General features: G+C 34.0%; 1 protein-coding gene across 1 annotated transcript in view; it reads left to right on the top strand.

Moving 5' to 3' along the window:
* Nucleotides 1-12,345, top strand: part of LOC138334017 (3'-5' RNA helicase YTHDC2-like) — a 62,152-nt gene extending 49,807 nt beyond the window's left edge. The window contains 11 exon segments of the mRNA XM_069282737.1: nucleotides 2,008-2,184; nucleotides 4,604-4,851; nucleotides 5,194-5,317; nucleotides 5,742-5,752; nucleotides 5,755-5,837; nucleotides 6,036-6,132; nucleotides 6,434-6,520; nucleotides 8,064-8,320; nucleotides 8,558-8,709; nucleotides 8,891-8,975; nucleotides 9,145-12,345. Of these exon segments, the coding sequence (XP_069138838.1) occupies nucleotides 2,008-2,184; nucleotides 4,604-4,851; nucleotides 5,194-5,317; nucleotides 5,742-5,752; nucleotides 5,755-5,837; nucleotides 6,036-6,132; nucleotides 6,434-6,520; nucleotides 8,064-8,320; nucleotides 8,558-8,709; nucleotides 8,891-8,975; nucleotides 9,145-9,645 (1,822 nt within the window). The 3' untranslated portion in view covers nucleotides 9,646-12,345.
* The last annotated feature ends 182 nt before the right edge of the window (nucleotides 12,346-12,527 follow it).

The raw sequence follows: 12,527 nt of genomic DNA, 5'->3' as shown, positions 1-12,527 counted from the left end.
TACGCGTGAAGCATACATTTTAAATTTTTAGGTCACCTGACCATAGGTCATGATGACCTGTGATATTCTTTTGTCCATTCTTGTGAACACATTAACTTGAGTAAATTTGAACCAACTTAATGAATAAACGAGTTTGAAAATCAGCTTGATTTGACTGTAAGTTACGGAATTATTGCCCTTTGCACTAATAAGTATTACTGGACTTTGTTTATACGATAACTTGAGTAAGTATGCACAGAGTTTATTGAAACTTTGTGTGTAAAACAACAACGGAGAAATCCTTGGACGAGTATGAAAATCAGCGAACATTGTGAACACTATAACTTGAGTAAATATGCACCAAGTGTAATGAAATGTTGTGTGTAGACTAACATTGGTAAGATCTCACAGGATTGTGAAAATCAGCTTGATTCTACTGTAAGTTACTGTAAGTTGCACTAATTATTATTTTTGGATCTTGTGAACATGATAACTTGAGTAATAGACCAACATTGGAGAGATCTTTGACAAGTTCAAAAATCAGCGTGATTTGACTTTAACTTACAGAGTTATTGCCCTTTGCAATAAAAATTAATGAACATAGTGAACACTTTGAATTGAGTAAATATGCACCGTTCTTAATGAAACTTTAAAGGAGACTAACATTAGAAAGATCTCGGACGAGTTCGAAAATCAGCTTGATTCGACTGTAACTTACGGAGTTATTGCCCTTTGAAATAATAATTGTTATTGGACTTTGTCTTTTTATAGAAACTATCCATTTATTTCTTATTTTCAATTTGTTATCCCTACTTAAATGCTTTTTCTCTCTTTCTTAATAACTATTAGCATACGGTATGTATACAATTTGTCTCTATCTAGAATGCAATAATTTCGTGCCAGTCTCGGAAAAGTACATTATCATACATTCATGAAAAAATTGTAATCGGCCAATTTACTCCTTTCATAACAATGGTAATGGTATTGCTATTAGAACCAACTTGATCAGGTAGCCTTTGTGTTTCAGTACTTTCAGTATTTTGATTTAATCAGATAGTTGTTGACATTTTTCGACTCTAAGAGAGTCGTCCTCAAAACAACAATCAATCAATTGTGACGTCATGGATACGCGCGTAAACAACAGAAATTGTTGACGTCATAGAGAGTACACAAAATCTAGGCAATGATCTAGATGTACTGGTAAACAGTTTTATATAATAGATAGTACAATTAGATATATTCTAAATATTGGTCCATAATCATTTTATAAAAATACCCCTAAGTACTGAAAAAGACGAGAAGGATATCTAAGAGATATAAGCTAACTAATGTGATTAATTTTGTGTAGAAACATAGAAAAAAATAATACAATAATGAAGAGATAAACAAAGTGGCAATGCGAAAAAGCCACTAAAGATGACATTCTAATAAATTGTCAGTTCATATCAATACGAAATAAAGGACGAATCCTGTTGTGCTTGTATGCACAGATATTATGTACTATCGATGAAACCTTGTACATGGAAGACAAGTTATATGTTCGCGCATATTATTAGTTTCGAATGTTTAGACCAGAAGGTTCTGTGGTGTCTAAGAAAGCACTGTAAGATTCCTCGGTACGGAGCCTGATATTGATGTTGGTTTCCGTTTGTGTTAGACCTGTAATGGTGATGTCATATGGGCAGTGATCTGCAGTGGTAAAGTGACATGATACTTGTTTGAATTTATTTCCCTGTCTGATATCAGCAAAATGTGCGTTGAAACGTTCCCTGATGCTGTTGGAAGTTTGGCCAACATATTGCATTCTGCATCTACGGCACTGTATTAAATAGATGGCACATTTAGTGTTGCAATTGATGCTGCCGCGTATTTTAATTTTCTTCTCGTTGGTGTTACTGGCAGCTTCCTTACATGTTAGCATATGGGGACATAGTTGGCATGGTTTGTGACAAGGTTGACTGCCTAGGACCGGTTTAGTAGTCGCCACATCTGCTCTAACTAACACTTAAACATCTGCTTGATTTTAAGAACGCAGCTGCTGGGCCAGTTGAGGGCTTCAGGCTTTGTACGAGCGAGAGGTGGAGGAGACATCAGAGATCTCAACACTAACTCGGAGAACTGGGCTGTCGTTAAAGCTGCCTTATGTGCTGGAAGCTACCCAAATCTGCTACGAGTAGACCGACAGAAAGTCAAACTCACCACACAGTAAGATTTTGGACTCTTTTTGAAAGTCGAAGAAACCCTCAACACATGAAATTTTAAAGCATATTATAGAAGACTAGAGGGAAAGTTCCTACTGGACCCTTGATAACAGGAGTAATCCCTTTTATATGCTCTTCAGATAGAAAACATTCAATATTTACACATTAAATCAAAAGTATCTTTATTATCCCCCGCGAAACACATTTGCAGGGGATATTGTTTGGGCTCTGTCCGTCCGAGAGAGATTCTTTTCAGGCTATAACTCAAAAATACTAATTTACAGTTTCTTTTTGTTTACCTGCCATTATTTTGTTTTAGATTTACAATACTCGCATACATTTAAAGTAGTTATGCTTGAATAACTGCTACTTTGACCTTGATGTATTTGAGTTTTACTCCAACTGTGGGGCGCGGGGGATAATGCCACAGTTTGTGGCTCCTTGTTTTCATTTTAACCAGTTAATCTTGGTAATTTGCTATTACTCTTAAATGAAATACAATGTTTTTCGTAACCAAAAAAAAATAATTTGGATAATATACACTACTGGAGTATAGTCTATGAAAATGCCATGAATAAGACTATAAAAAAGCAATGAAAAAATCATTGGCAAACCCCATGAAAATGGCCATGAAAAAGGTAAAGTAATCAAGATCATAAAAAAACCCAATGAAAATCATTTTTATGCCCATTAAATTTTGTGATGTTAATTTCATGGTCATGAAATTTCCCAAAAGCTTTATGACTATGATATTTATTCAGTATTTTAATGGCCATGAATATATATATATTTTCATGGCCTTGAACACGATTATGGCCATGAATAAAGTAAAGTAATCATGGGGTAGTTAAAAGTTCATGGTTTTTTCATTACTAAATAAAATTATTTATGGCCCTGATATTTTTAAAAATTGTTTCAAATCTTTACCAATGAAAAATCATCGTGAAAATAATTGTATTTTTCATGAATATATTTCAAGGCCATGATAAACTTCCATTTTCTCCATCTGGCTTTAATTATAATTCACTACTGCACATGGAAACCATGAGAAAATTGATAATACCATGAAACTTGTATTAAGCTACATAGCATCTTATGTCAATAGATCATACAATCTATATATTAATATATAACATCAGAAGAGTTTAACTTGGAATCACCAGCAGTTTACTGTGTTCATTATGTTTTCATAATGCCACATATTAACTGCCAAAAAAATTCTGTTATCAGGGGTATGCTGCAATTGATATTATACATGCTAAGTAAATTAGTATTTGTCCAAAATAAACTTATGATGGTAAAGCATGATAGTTTATATGGACAATATAATTCAATAACAATTGACAAATACATAAACCGATATCTTCATTGTGTATGCATATGAACAGTTTGCAAAGATTTCATGTTGATAAAGAAATGCAGATAATTAAAACTTACCCTGAGTGTTCATCTTTGCTTAAAGAAATTCAGGAATGAAATAATCCTTTCACTAATTTGGCAAAGCTTCCAATTTAAGACAAATAATGTTTCTCCTTCCAAAATCCAGCAGACACAACCGCCATTTTGGATTTTCACTGTTTTGGTGGGAAATATATTATATGGAAGTCATGTGACTCATTTGGTCATGTGACAAGTCATGTGACTTAAAAGATATAAGCAAGGAGATGGGAAATGATTTGTAGACTTTTAGAAGTTTCACTCAGAAGATTCAGCATGTAAAACCTTAGATATTTAAAAACTTAAAAAAAAATCAATTCCATATCAAAGGGTTTCTCATCAATGTTATTGTTTTTATAATGTTTAGTTGAAGTATTTTTAAAGTCCATTTCATGGCCATGAAAGCTCTCAATATTTTTATTGAAATAACCTATTATAAGTTCTATTTCATGGCCATGAAAGCTCTCAATATTTTGATTGAAATAAACTATTATAAGTTCTATTTCATGGCCATGAAAGCTCAAAATATTTTACTTAAATAAACAAACATTTCATGGCCATGAAAGCTGAATAACAAATAGAGTTCATGGGGTGAAAAATCATCCAAATTTGAAAGGAGAGTTTTAAGGCCATGATAATCACTTTGTCAACTGCATCTTCTCTTCATGGCCATTAAATTGCATGGAGTCAAGGCTATGAATGTTGTTGTCACAGGAAATCATGCATGACCATGAAAATAATTCATAGGTTAATTGCTTGTATATACCAGCCATTTCATTGTGATTTCATTGTCCCATGTAATATATTACAACTTTTTCATGGCACCATGAAAAATGTTCGAACAAAATTTCATGGTATGTTTTCATGGTTTAATGGGAGTTTCATTGGATTATCATATTTTTTTCATGGTTTCCATGTGCAGTAGTGATAATCATTATGGTTTTGACCTGGATTTGATTTTGTTAAATCATATTTCATTTTATTAGGAAAGAAAGTAATGTGTTCTTTCACATGAGCTCGGTGGTAAGTCAGATTCCAAGTTCAAAGAAGACACAGAAGAATCAGTTCATCAAAAGCCTGCGTTCTGATTGGCTGTTCTATCAGGAAATGACACGGTTCCAGCGACATCCCATGGTGAGGACTTGTACCATGGTGTCCCCTGTTACTGTAGCTGTGTTTGCTGGGCCAGCCAAACTCTCACCAGACGCTGTCAAGGACAAGCATCTCAACAGAAGTAAGATTTTACTGCTAATTCTGCAATAAATGAAATAATTTGTAACTGCCAATTAACAAACATTGAAGATTTTTTTGGTAAATTCAAAGATAACCTGCTAAAGATTAAGTGTAATATTTAATTATGAATATCATTCCAAACATATTTCAAACTATTGACTTCAGAGACAATGTAATCAATGGGAAACAGAAAGTTGATCCTTTCTTAGTTTTAAATTTTGATTTGTTTGTTAGATATAAAGTTAATCGTTCTTCCATTTATTTAACGGTGGGTACCAAAATCTCTGTTTTCATGACAGCTGTGTGTAAAAATGATGAAAAAAATGCCCTTTACTATCTGTAGATTTGGGTATACGAGGAGAGTTTGGTAGTGAAGAAAGTGATAGTGAAGGGGAGGACAAAGAGAAGATGACAGAAAAACCACATTGCAGTTGGACGAATGGCTCGGCTTCAGACTTGACAATGAGGTTAATAAGCTTATAGCCTGACAGATAGACTCGGGGGGTTTTGTTACCTCTAATGAACAATAAAAAAACAAATAAAGGGAGATTGTTTTAGCTAAAAGCAGTAAAAGAAGAAGCATTGAGTTATCAATTATATAATAGTGCTTACTGTGAAGAAATTTAATTTGTTGCTAGATTTTTTTTTATTATTTCCTCATTACAACCATGCTAAATATAATTCGTTAACTTTGGCAAAAGTTTTATTTTAAGTCTGTCTGATTTAGCTGATCTGTTTTGTAGATAAACACTTTTTATCACAAAACTAGCCTGTCCAGCCATGTCATACGGCCATGTCATAAATATCGTAAGACACATGTGTAGTAACACTATTATGACGTCACAGTTTTTACGTCATAGTCTATATATGACAATGCATGATTTTTTGCAGACGATGGGCATAGTGCTTCAGTTGAGACAGAAATGGAACAGTCTTTTGTTACGAAGAATGAAATCTCCCTCCAAAACCTGGTCCCAGCTGGATGAGGTAGACAAACTTTGTTTATAATGAAGTAACACTGATCCTCGTAGGTTTGTTATACTGTGTTTTAAAGAAAAATAATTATATTGACCAGGCAATCAATAAGAAAATGGGAAGAATTTAAATTATCAGATTAATTTCATTAGAGTAGATACTTTTTAATTATTAGGAGAAGTAATTATAATTCTAAAATTGTATTTTCAGTCCGTGGTTAGAACCATTGTCAATGTGTTAACCAATGAGGAGCAAACCATGGGACTACAACAGCCTGCTGGAATCGGTCAGCGACCCCGACCTATGAGTATGCTGATTAATATATACCTGACATATCTTTAATTGGATGGAAAGAGATGCATTTAAAGATTTGTTCAAAGATGATAATATATAAAAAAAACTAGCCACATGTGTTGCCTAACCTCAATGATAATCTACTGGTAGAAACACTCAAAGTACCTAATATATATTATAAATGATAATCATAAAGTCATAAAAGTGAAGAAAAAAAAACATTCTAAGAAAAAAATGAAATAGTTGAAGTTAGATTTGATATTGATGTATTTTGTTTAAAATGGATTTAGAGTTTCAACATTTGATACTTGTAGCTGCTGAGTCCATCATGTCAGGAAGCAGTGGGAAGGGAAACTTTGACTTTGTTACACCTCCCAGGAACAACTTCCAATTCCAGCAGAGTAAGATTTAATCTTCTATTGGTGTTTAATGTAATTTTAGCTTGATCCATTTCAGATAATGCTGCATCAGTTAGGCTGATTTCAAAGTTTGATTAAAATAATAAAATACATATGACTGAATCTTTCAGTGATTGTAAAATATTATCTTGAGTGACAATATTTCAAATTTTTGAGTCTTCTACTAAATTATATATTATTTATATTCAGGAGCTTAAGATTACTGAATTGATTTCCGTGAAAATGTGGTTGACCAAGAATCAAGGTGGACATATAGACTAAGTTTTGTACAGTAAAACCCCGTTATATCGCCACCTTCTGTTTTCCTAGATTTTGGCGATATATCGAGTTAGGCGGTATATCGGATTTGTCGTTGAAATCTTAATTAGGCCTAAATATAGGTAGTCCCCCGGTGCCGTACTGAAACAGACTTTCTAGTCAGTCTGTGTAGTGTACGGCCACTTCGTATTTTGTAATATGAACAGTTCCAAAATTAGAGTAATTTCGATAGTAGTCTTTCAATAAATATTTCAGCTTTATGTGTGTAAAATACATTTGTGCTATCACGTATCGTGCCGTAGTTGCCTGCTAGCTGGGATTTTCTCGGTTACATGATATTTTTATCATGGGAAATCCCGCCCGGAAACAAAGAATAGAAGTTCTGAACAAGCGCAGTGCGGTCGTGACCTCACTTCCGCGCACATGTCTGCAAATTCCGGTAGTAAACGACACTCAGACGGCGATTTGATCTTACTAATAAACGGCGGATTCTTCTGCACGTATGTGATATTTCTATCGCTCTTGAACGTATGGTCCAATATAAACGAACGGGGATATCGAGAAATAGACTTGTGGGTTCCTTTTTGTCAATAAATAACTAACGTTACGATAGTACGTAAAACACATGTACAGAAGTGAGTTTTATTCACCACAACTTGCGATACCTACCTTAAAATAATAACAAAGGTGTACCCATATTGTTAATTGATGTCACTGTGTACACACGGTCGTACACGCGGCCATAGTGTGTGTAGCTGATTACCTGTCAGTCGGCAGTTGAGCACCTTACGAAAACATGTGACCCTATCAACAGAATTTGGCGATATTAACGAGGCCATTATAGTGTTATTTTAACCATTTGTTCCGCAAATGTGATGGCGGATGGTGGTAGGCGGGTTTGGCGGTATAACGGGTGTATTTGTATGGAGGGAAATCCGTTCTGAATAAATTCATGGCGATAAGCGAGTTTGGCGGTAAAACGGGTGGCAATATAACAGGGTTTTACTGTATAAATGTTTGCTATTGATGTATAACCAGAAAGTTTTATTGGCAAAACATGTAGAGTAAATAATTTAAATAGTTGATTTCCAGCTCCAAGTGAAAACCTACCACATAGATTGTCTTTTTAGTGATTCTTTTAGGATTATCTTTGGCATATGATTCTTGATTTTGAAATAATATCTATATATTTAGTGCAAATAAATGAATTTTGCCACTATTGAAATTATTGTATATTTGTATTTCAATTTCATTGCTGTTTTGACAGGAGCCAACACAAGTGGAATGGAGACGACATCCTCCAGTAGTAGCAATTCTCCATCGACTAACACCAGCCTGAGAGGAAGCCAGTCCAGTACACCGTCAATGAGTCCTGGTCCAGGCTCACCCAGTGTTAACCACAGTGAACAGGCTAGCTTTGTTGTAATGAAATGTAACAGTCCAAAACAACTAGACATGTCCATGAACAAAGGAAAATGGACCACAAACGCAGCCAACAATAAGAAGCTTAACAATTTGTTTCAGGTCAGTTATACTACCAAATATTTATAAATCTGGGAATTTTTTTTTTAACTACTACAGTTAACATTAAGGTCAGTTATACTACGATACATACATGTATAAATCTGAGTTAACATTATGATGCTTCAAACATTCCGCTTATATTGTCTGAGAGATTTATCTCCCTTAAATGCACTATAAGATGTACTTTTAATATTAATATCAAAATAATGTATTGTTATGTATTGTTGTGTCTGACAGGAAGGGAAAACAGTTTATCTGATATTCTCTGTACATGGAAGCGGACACTTTCAGGGCTATGCCAAGATGAAGTCAGACTTTTTATGTAAGAAGGCTCAAGACTCGAATCATCATGGACCTGACTACTGCTGTGATGTTGAGTGGATCAAAAGGTTTGTTTAGTTTCATTTCCATACCCATGTATTCTGACTATCAGTTGACCAAATTGAATCTTTTTATCAAATTCCAAATAATATGCCTATCACACCTCACAAACGTTTCCTTAAGAGGAAGCTATCCATGAATGTGTATATTTTCATGTTAATAAATAAAGTTCCTTTTGTATTTGATCAGGATGAACTTGCCATTCCAAAGTACTCATCACTTACTGAATCCCTGGGATGACAACAGGAAAGTACAGAGCACTAAGGATGGCCAGGTAGGACATATAATATAAGGACTTGTGATAGACATGTCCTTCCTCTGTCAATATTGTACACATAATTCCTGGTAGTCATAAAATGTAAGAATGAAAATAAAACTCTTAAAAAGAAATAAAGGAATACGACCAAAACTTCATCAATATGTTTGCTTTTCTTTGTTATTAGGAGATTGAACCACACGTAGGAGACACCCTGGTCAAATTATGGGACAAGAACTCTGGTGCTCATGGTAAATCTTCACCCTCCGGTAACAAGCCACAATATGGAGGGAAGAGAGGAGGTTTCCATGCTACACCATCGCCTGAAGGTCATGTGGGTTACCAGGCGTTTGGCAGTGAATACAGTGACTACTCACCACATGGTCATCGTAACTATTACAACAGAGGATACCAGGATCATGGAAACTATGGAGGCTATCATGGCAACGAAGGGTCACAAAAAGGTCACAGAGGTCAAGGTCAGAGGGGCAAATCATCTAGTAAATCACCTATGAATCAGGGACTGCATTTTGATAACTATAGTGGGTACCACAGCGGTGGGTACCAGGACGGTGGGGTAGTCCCTGGGACTGAGTATGGACCATTCAGCTATCACCAGAGAGGTCAAGGGTCAGGAGGTCACGGAGGTCACAGAAGAGGAAATAACAGATCAGGGAATAGGAGATAGTTGTGATTCATTGCTATAGATGTTATTTATTACTTCATGTGGACAGCATTGCAATAAATAGCTGTAATCTATTCAATATTATTGAAGGACTAGATAGTCTGGGTCAGGTAATTAGGCTTATTTATACTTACATAAATCACAGCAGTGAAGGTTTATACTTATATAAATCACAGAAGTGAAGGTTTATACTTATATAAATCACAGAAGTGAAGGTTTTCTCAGTATTCTTAAATTGATGTGTTCATCAATTTGTAAATCCCAGTACAAGGTCATCAGGGGAAAAGTGTTTTAAGTGAGTCATTTTCAATTTTGTTGATGAATAATTACATCAAGAATTTAAATCTGTTTTAAGATGAAAAATAAGTCTTCTAGAATTGAAGACCGTAATAAAGGTCTGTGGTCATTGAATTTAACAAGGGTTACTATGACAATGCAGCATTTTGGGATAGAAATGGTATTATATTATAAGTACAAGACATGTAGCTGATTGAGCATAACTCAGAATTTCAGAACTCGGCATAATGATGATAATAGGCAGCTAATGAATTTGATAACAATATGTATGTGTAGGGAGATGCTTGTGAGATATATTTCATATGTGATAGATTTAGCTAGAATACTGATAGAGTCTCAATTCATTCTGCAGGTATTGAGTGATATTTGAAATTGTGTTCAGAGTTAATTTAAGGCATTGCTAAGCTGATTAAGGAAAAATAAAGGTAAATGGTCAGCCTATTATATGTCTCATTTGATAAACAAGTGGCATTATTTCATTAGAGTATGTGTTAATGATAACAGAAATGAAATTTTTGAGTATTTGCAATATTGCTTTAAATTCACATGTCCACTTGACAATGGAAATAGAATTTATTAAATTAATTTGCTTTATTTTGTTGAATTTCTGTCATAGTATTTGATGATAAAAACTACTAATAGAAGTTTTTTTAAGTAAATGATATTACTTTGTTTTATCATGCATTTAATGTTTGTTTTGTTGTTGTTGATATTTAACTAGTTTACAATAATGATGATGACATCGAGTGAAAACGGTCAAAAGTGCACAGTCATGTGGTAAAACTCACTGTTGGCCAATTGTCTGTCCCTCTATCAATAAACAATCCTATAAAGGAATCTTGCTCTGACAAATGTTGTTTGCACTGCCCTTGTAGTGATTAGCTTTTGAGACCAGTTGGAATATAAAGTGGCTTATGCAGCCATATTCGATTTTAGCGCCCGAGTTCTGTTTTAACTATTTCTGAGGAAATCCTAAAGAATTGTTTGTTTTATTGTGATGGAGAGCACCTTAAGTCGTACACTCATTGTCACATTTCTGGGCCAATCTGAAACAATATGAGACAAGTGGCCATTGAAGTTTGCTGCTCTCATTTCTCAGTAAGTTTTGAAAATAACTTAAAAGTTCATCATCTGTAGACTGCTTCTGGACCAATAGAAAAATGAGATGGTCTAAATGATCTTTCCATGTCTCTCTTGTCTCATATTTGTTCAATGTACAGAAGTTACGAGAAGAAACTATTAACAACAAGAATGTGGAAATCAAAGCAAAGACTTCAGAAAAGTCAAGATAAAATCATTGTTTTATTTATAATTAATGGGGTAGGCCAGGAGTCCTGTATTGTTAGGTGAAGAGCTTGGGGATGTTATGATTATTGTTGGAATTCCATTGGCAGTAAAACCAATGTTAAAATATTGATGTATGTTGACTGTAATGACTGATATTGACATGTTGACTTGTGTTAAAATCTTCACTAATTATTGAAGCTTCCGTCCAATCGTAATGGCTATATATCTTCCTTATGTATGTTATAGTCCCAACAGAGTCTATTTCATGAGGTTTATATCAATACTCCTTGCATACACAAAGTAGTCTATTTAAATTCAAAGCAGTGTGAAATTGAGATCTAAACTTCTCAACTGGGTAATGTGAAATTCAGCATTAATAAAACTTGTTAGAAGAGTTTTCTTTAGTTTTGAATAAAGGACTTGTGCATAGTCAGTGATTAGAGAATATTGGTTTACATTGAATTTATTTGATGTCTTTACCAATCCTGTATTCAATGAGTTAGTTATGTTAACAGGATTTCTGTGAAAGCTGATTACCGATATATGGAAAATGAATATTGATATTTCTATTATAACAATTTTAACGGTAAATATTGGAGATGACCCAAGTATTTATTTGTACATCTTTAATGCTGCCGGGTCCCATTGGTTGTTGTAGGGATGATGTACAGTATTCCAAGAACTCTGTTTCACTTGCTTATATATATTATAATTATAATAATTGATTTCAATATTTATCAGGAAAATGAAAAGATTACTTATACACCAGGGCCCAGTTGTCCAAAGAGTGATCAGGCTAATCACAGTTTAATAACAAGTTTCAAATCAAGATTAAATAATTTCTGGTAATACAAGTTTTACTTAATTTTAAAGAATCTTAGGAACTCAATTCTTACTTTACTTGCTTAGTTTAGTGAAGATATAATTACAAATTTTGCAGCATATGAGAAATGAGAATATCATTAATTATGTGATTAAGCTAATCATTCTTTGAACAACCGGGTCCAGATGATTTCATATTGTTACATTGTTTTTGTCAAAGATCAAAGAGTAAGACTTGATTCATTGCTGTGATGTATTTTATCAAAGAAAATAATAAAATTATTGTACCGCAAATAACATCTAGTTCTAATTTTTGTTTGTTTATATATTAACGTCCTATTAACAGCCAGGGTCATGTAAGGACAGCCTCTCATGTATGCAGTGTGTTGCGTATATGAAGTGCGTGTTGCGTGTTTTGGGAGACTGCGGTATATTCATGTTGTGTCTTCTTTTATAGTGGAACTCTTGCTCTTTTTATA

Source organism: Argopecten irradians, chromosome 10 (genome assembly GCF_041381155.1).
Source record: "Argopecten irradians isolate NY chromosome 10, Ai_NY, whole genome shotgun sequence".
Classification (NCBI taxonomy): Eukaryota; Metazoa; Mollusca; class Bivalvia; order Pectinida; family Pectinidae; genus Argopecten; species Argopecten irradians.
This window is presented reverse-complemented; position numbering and strand designations above follow the sequence as displayed.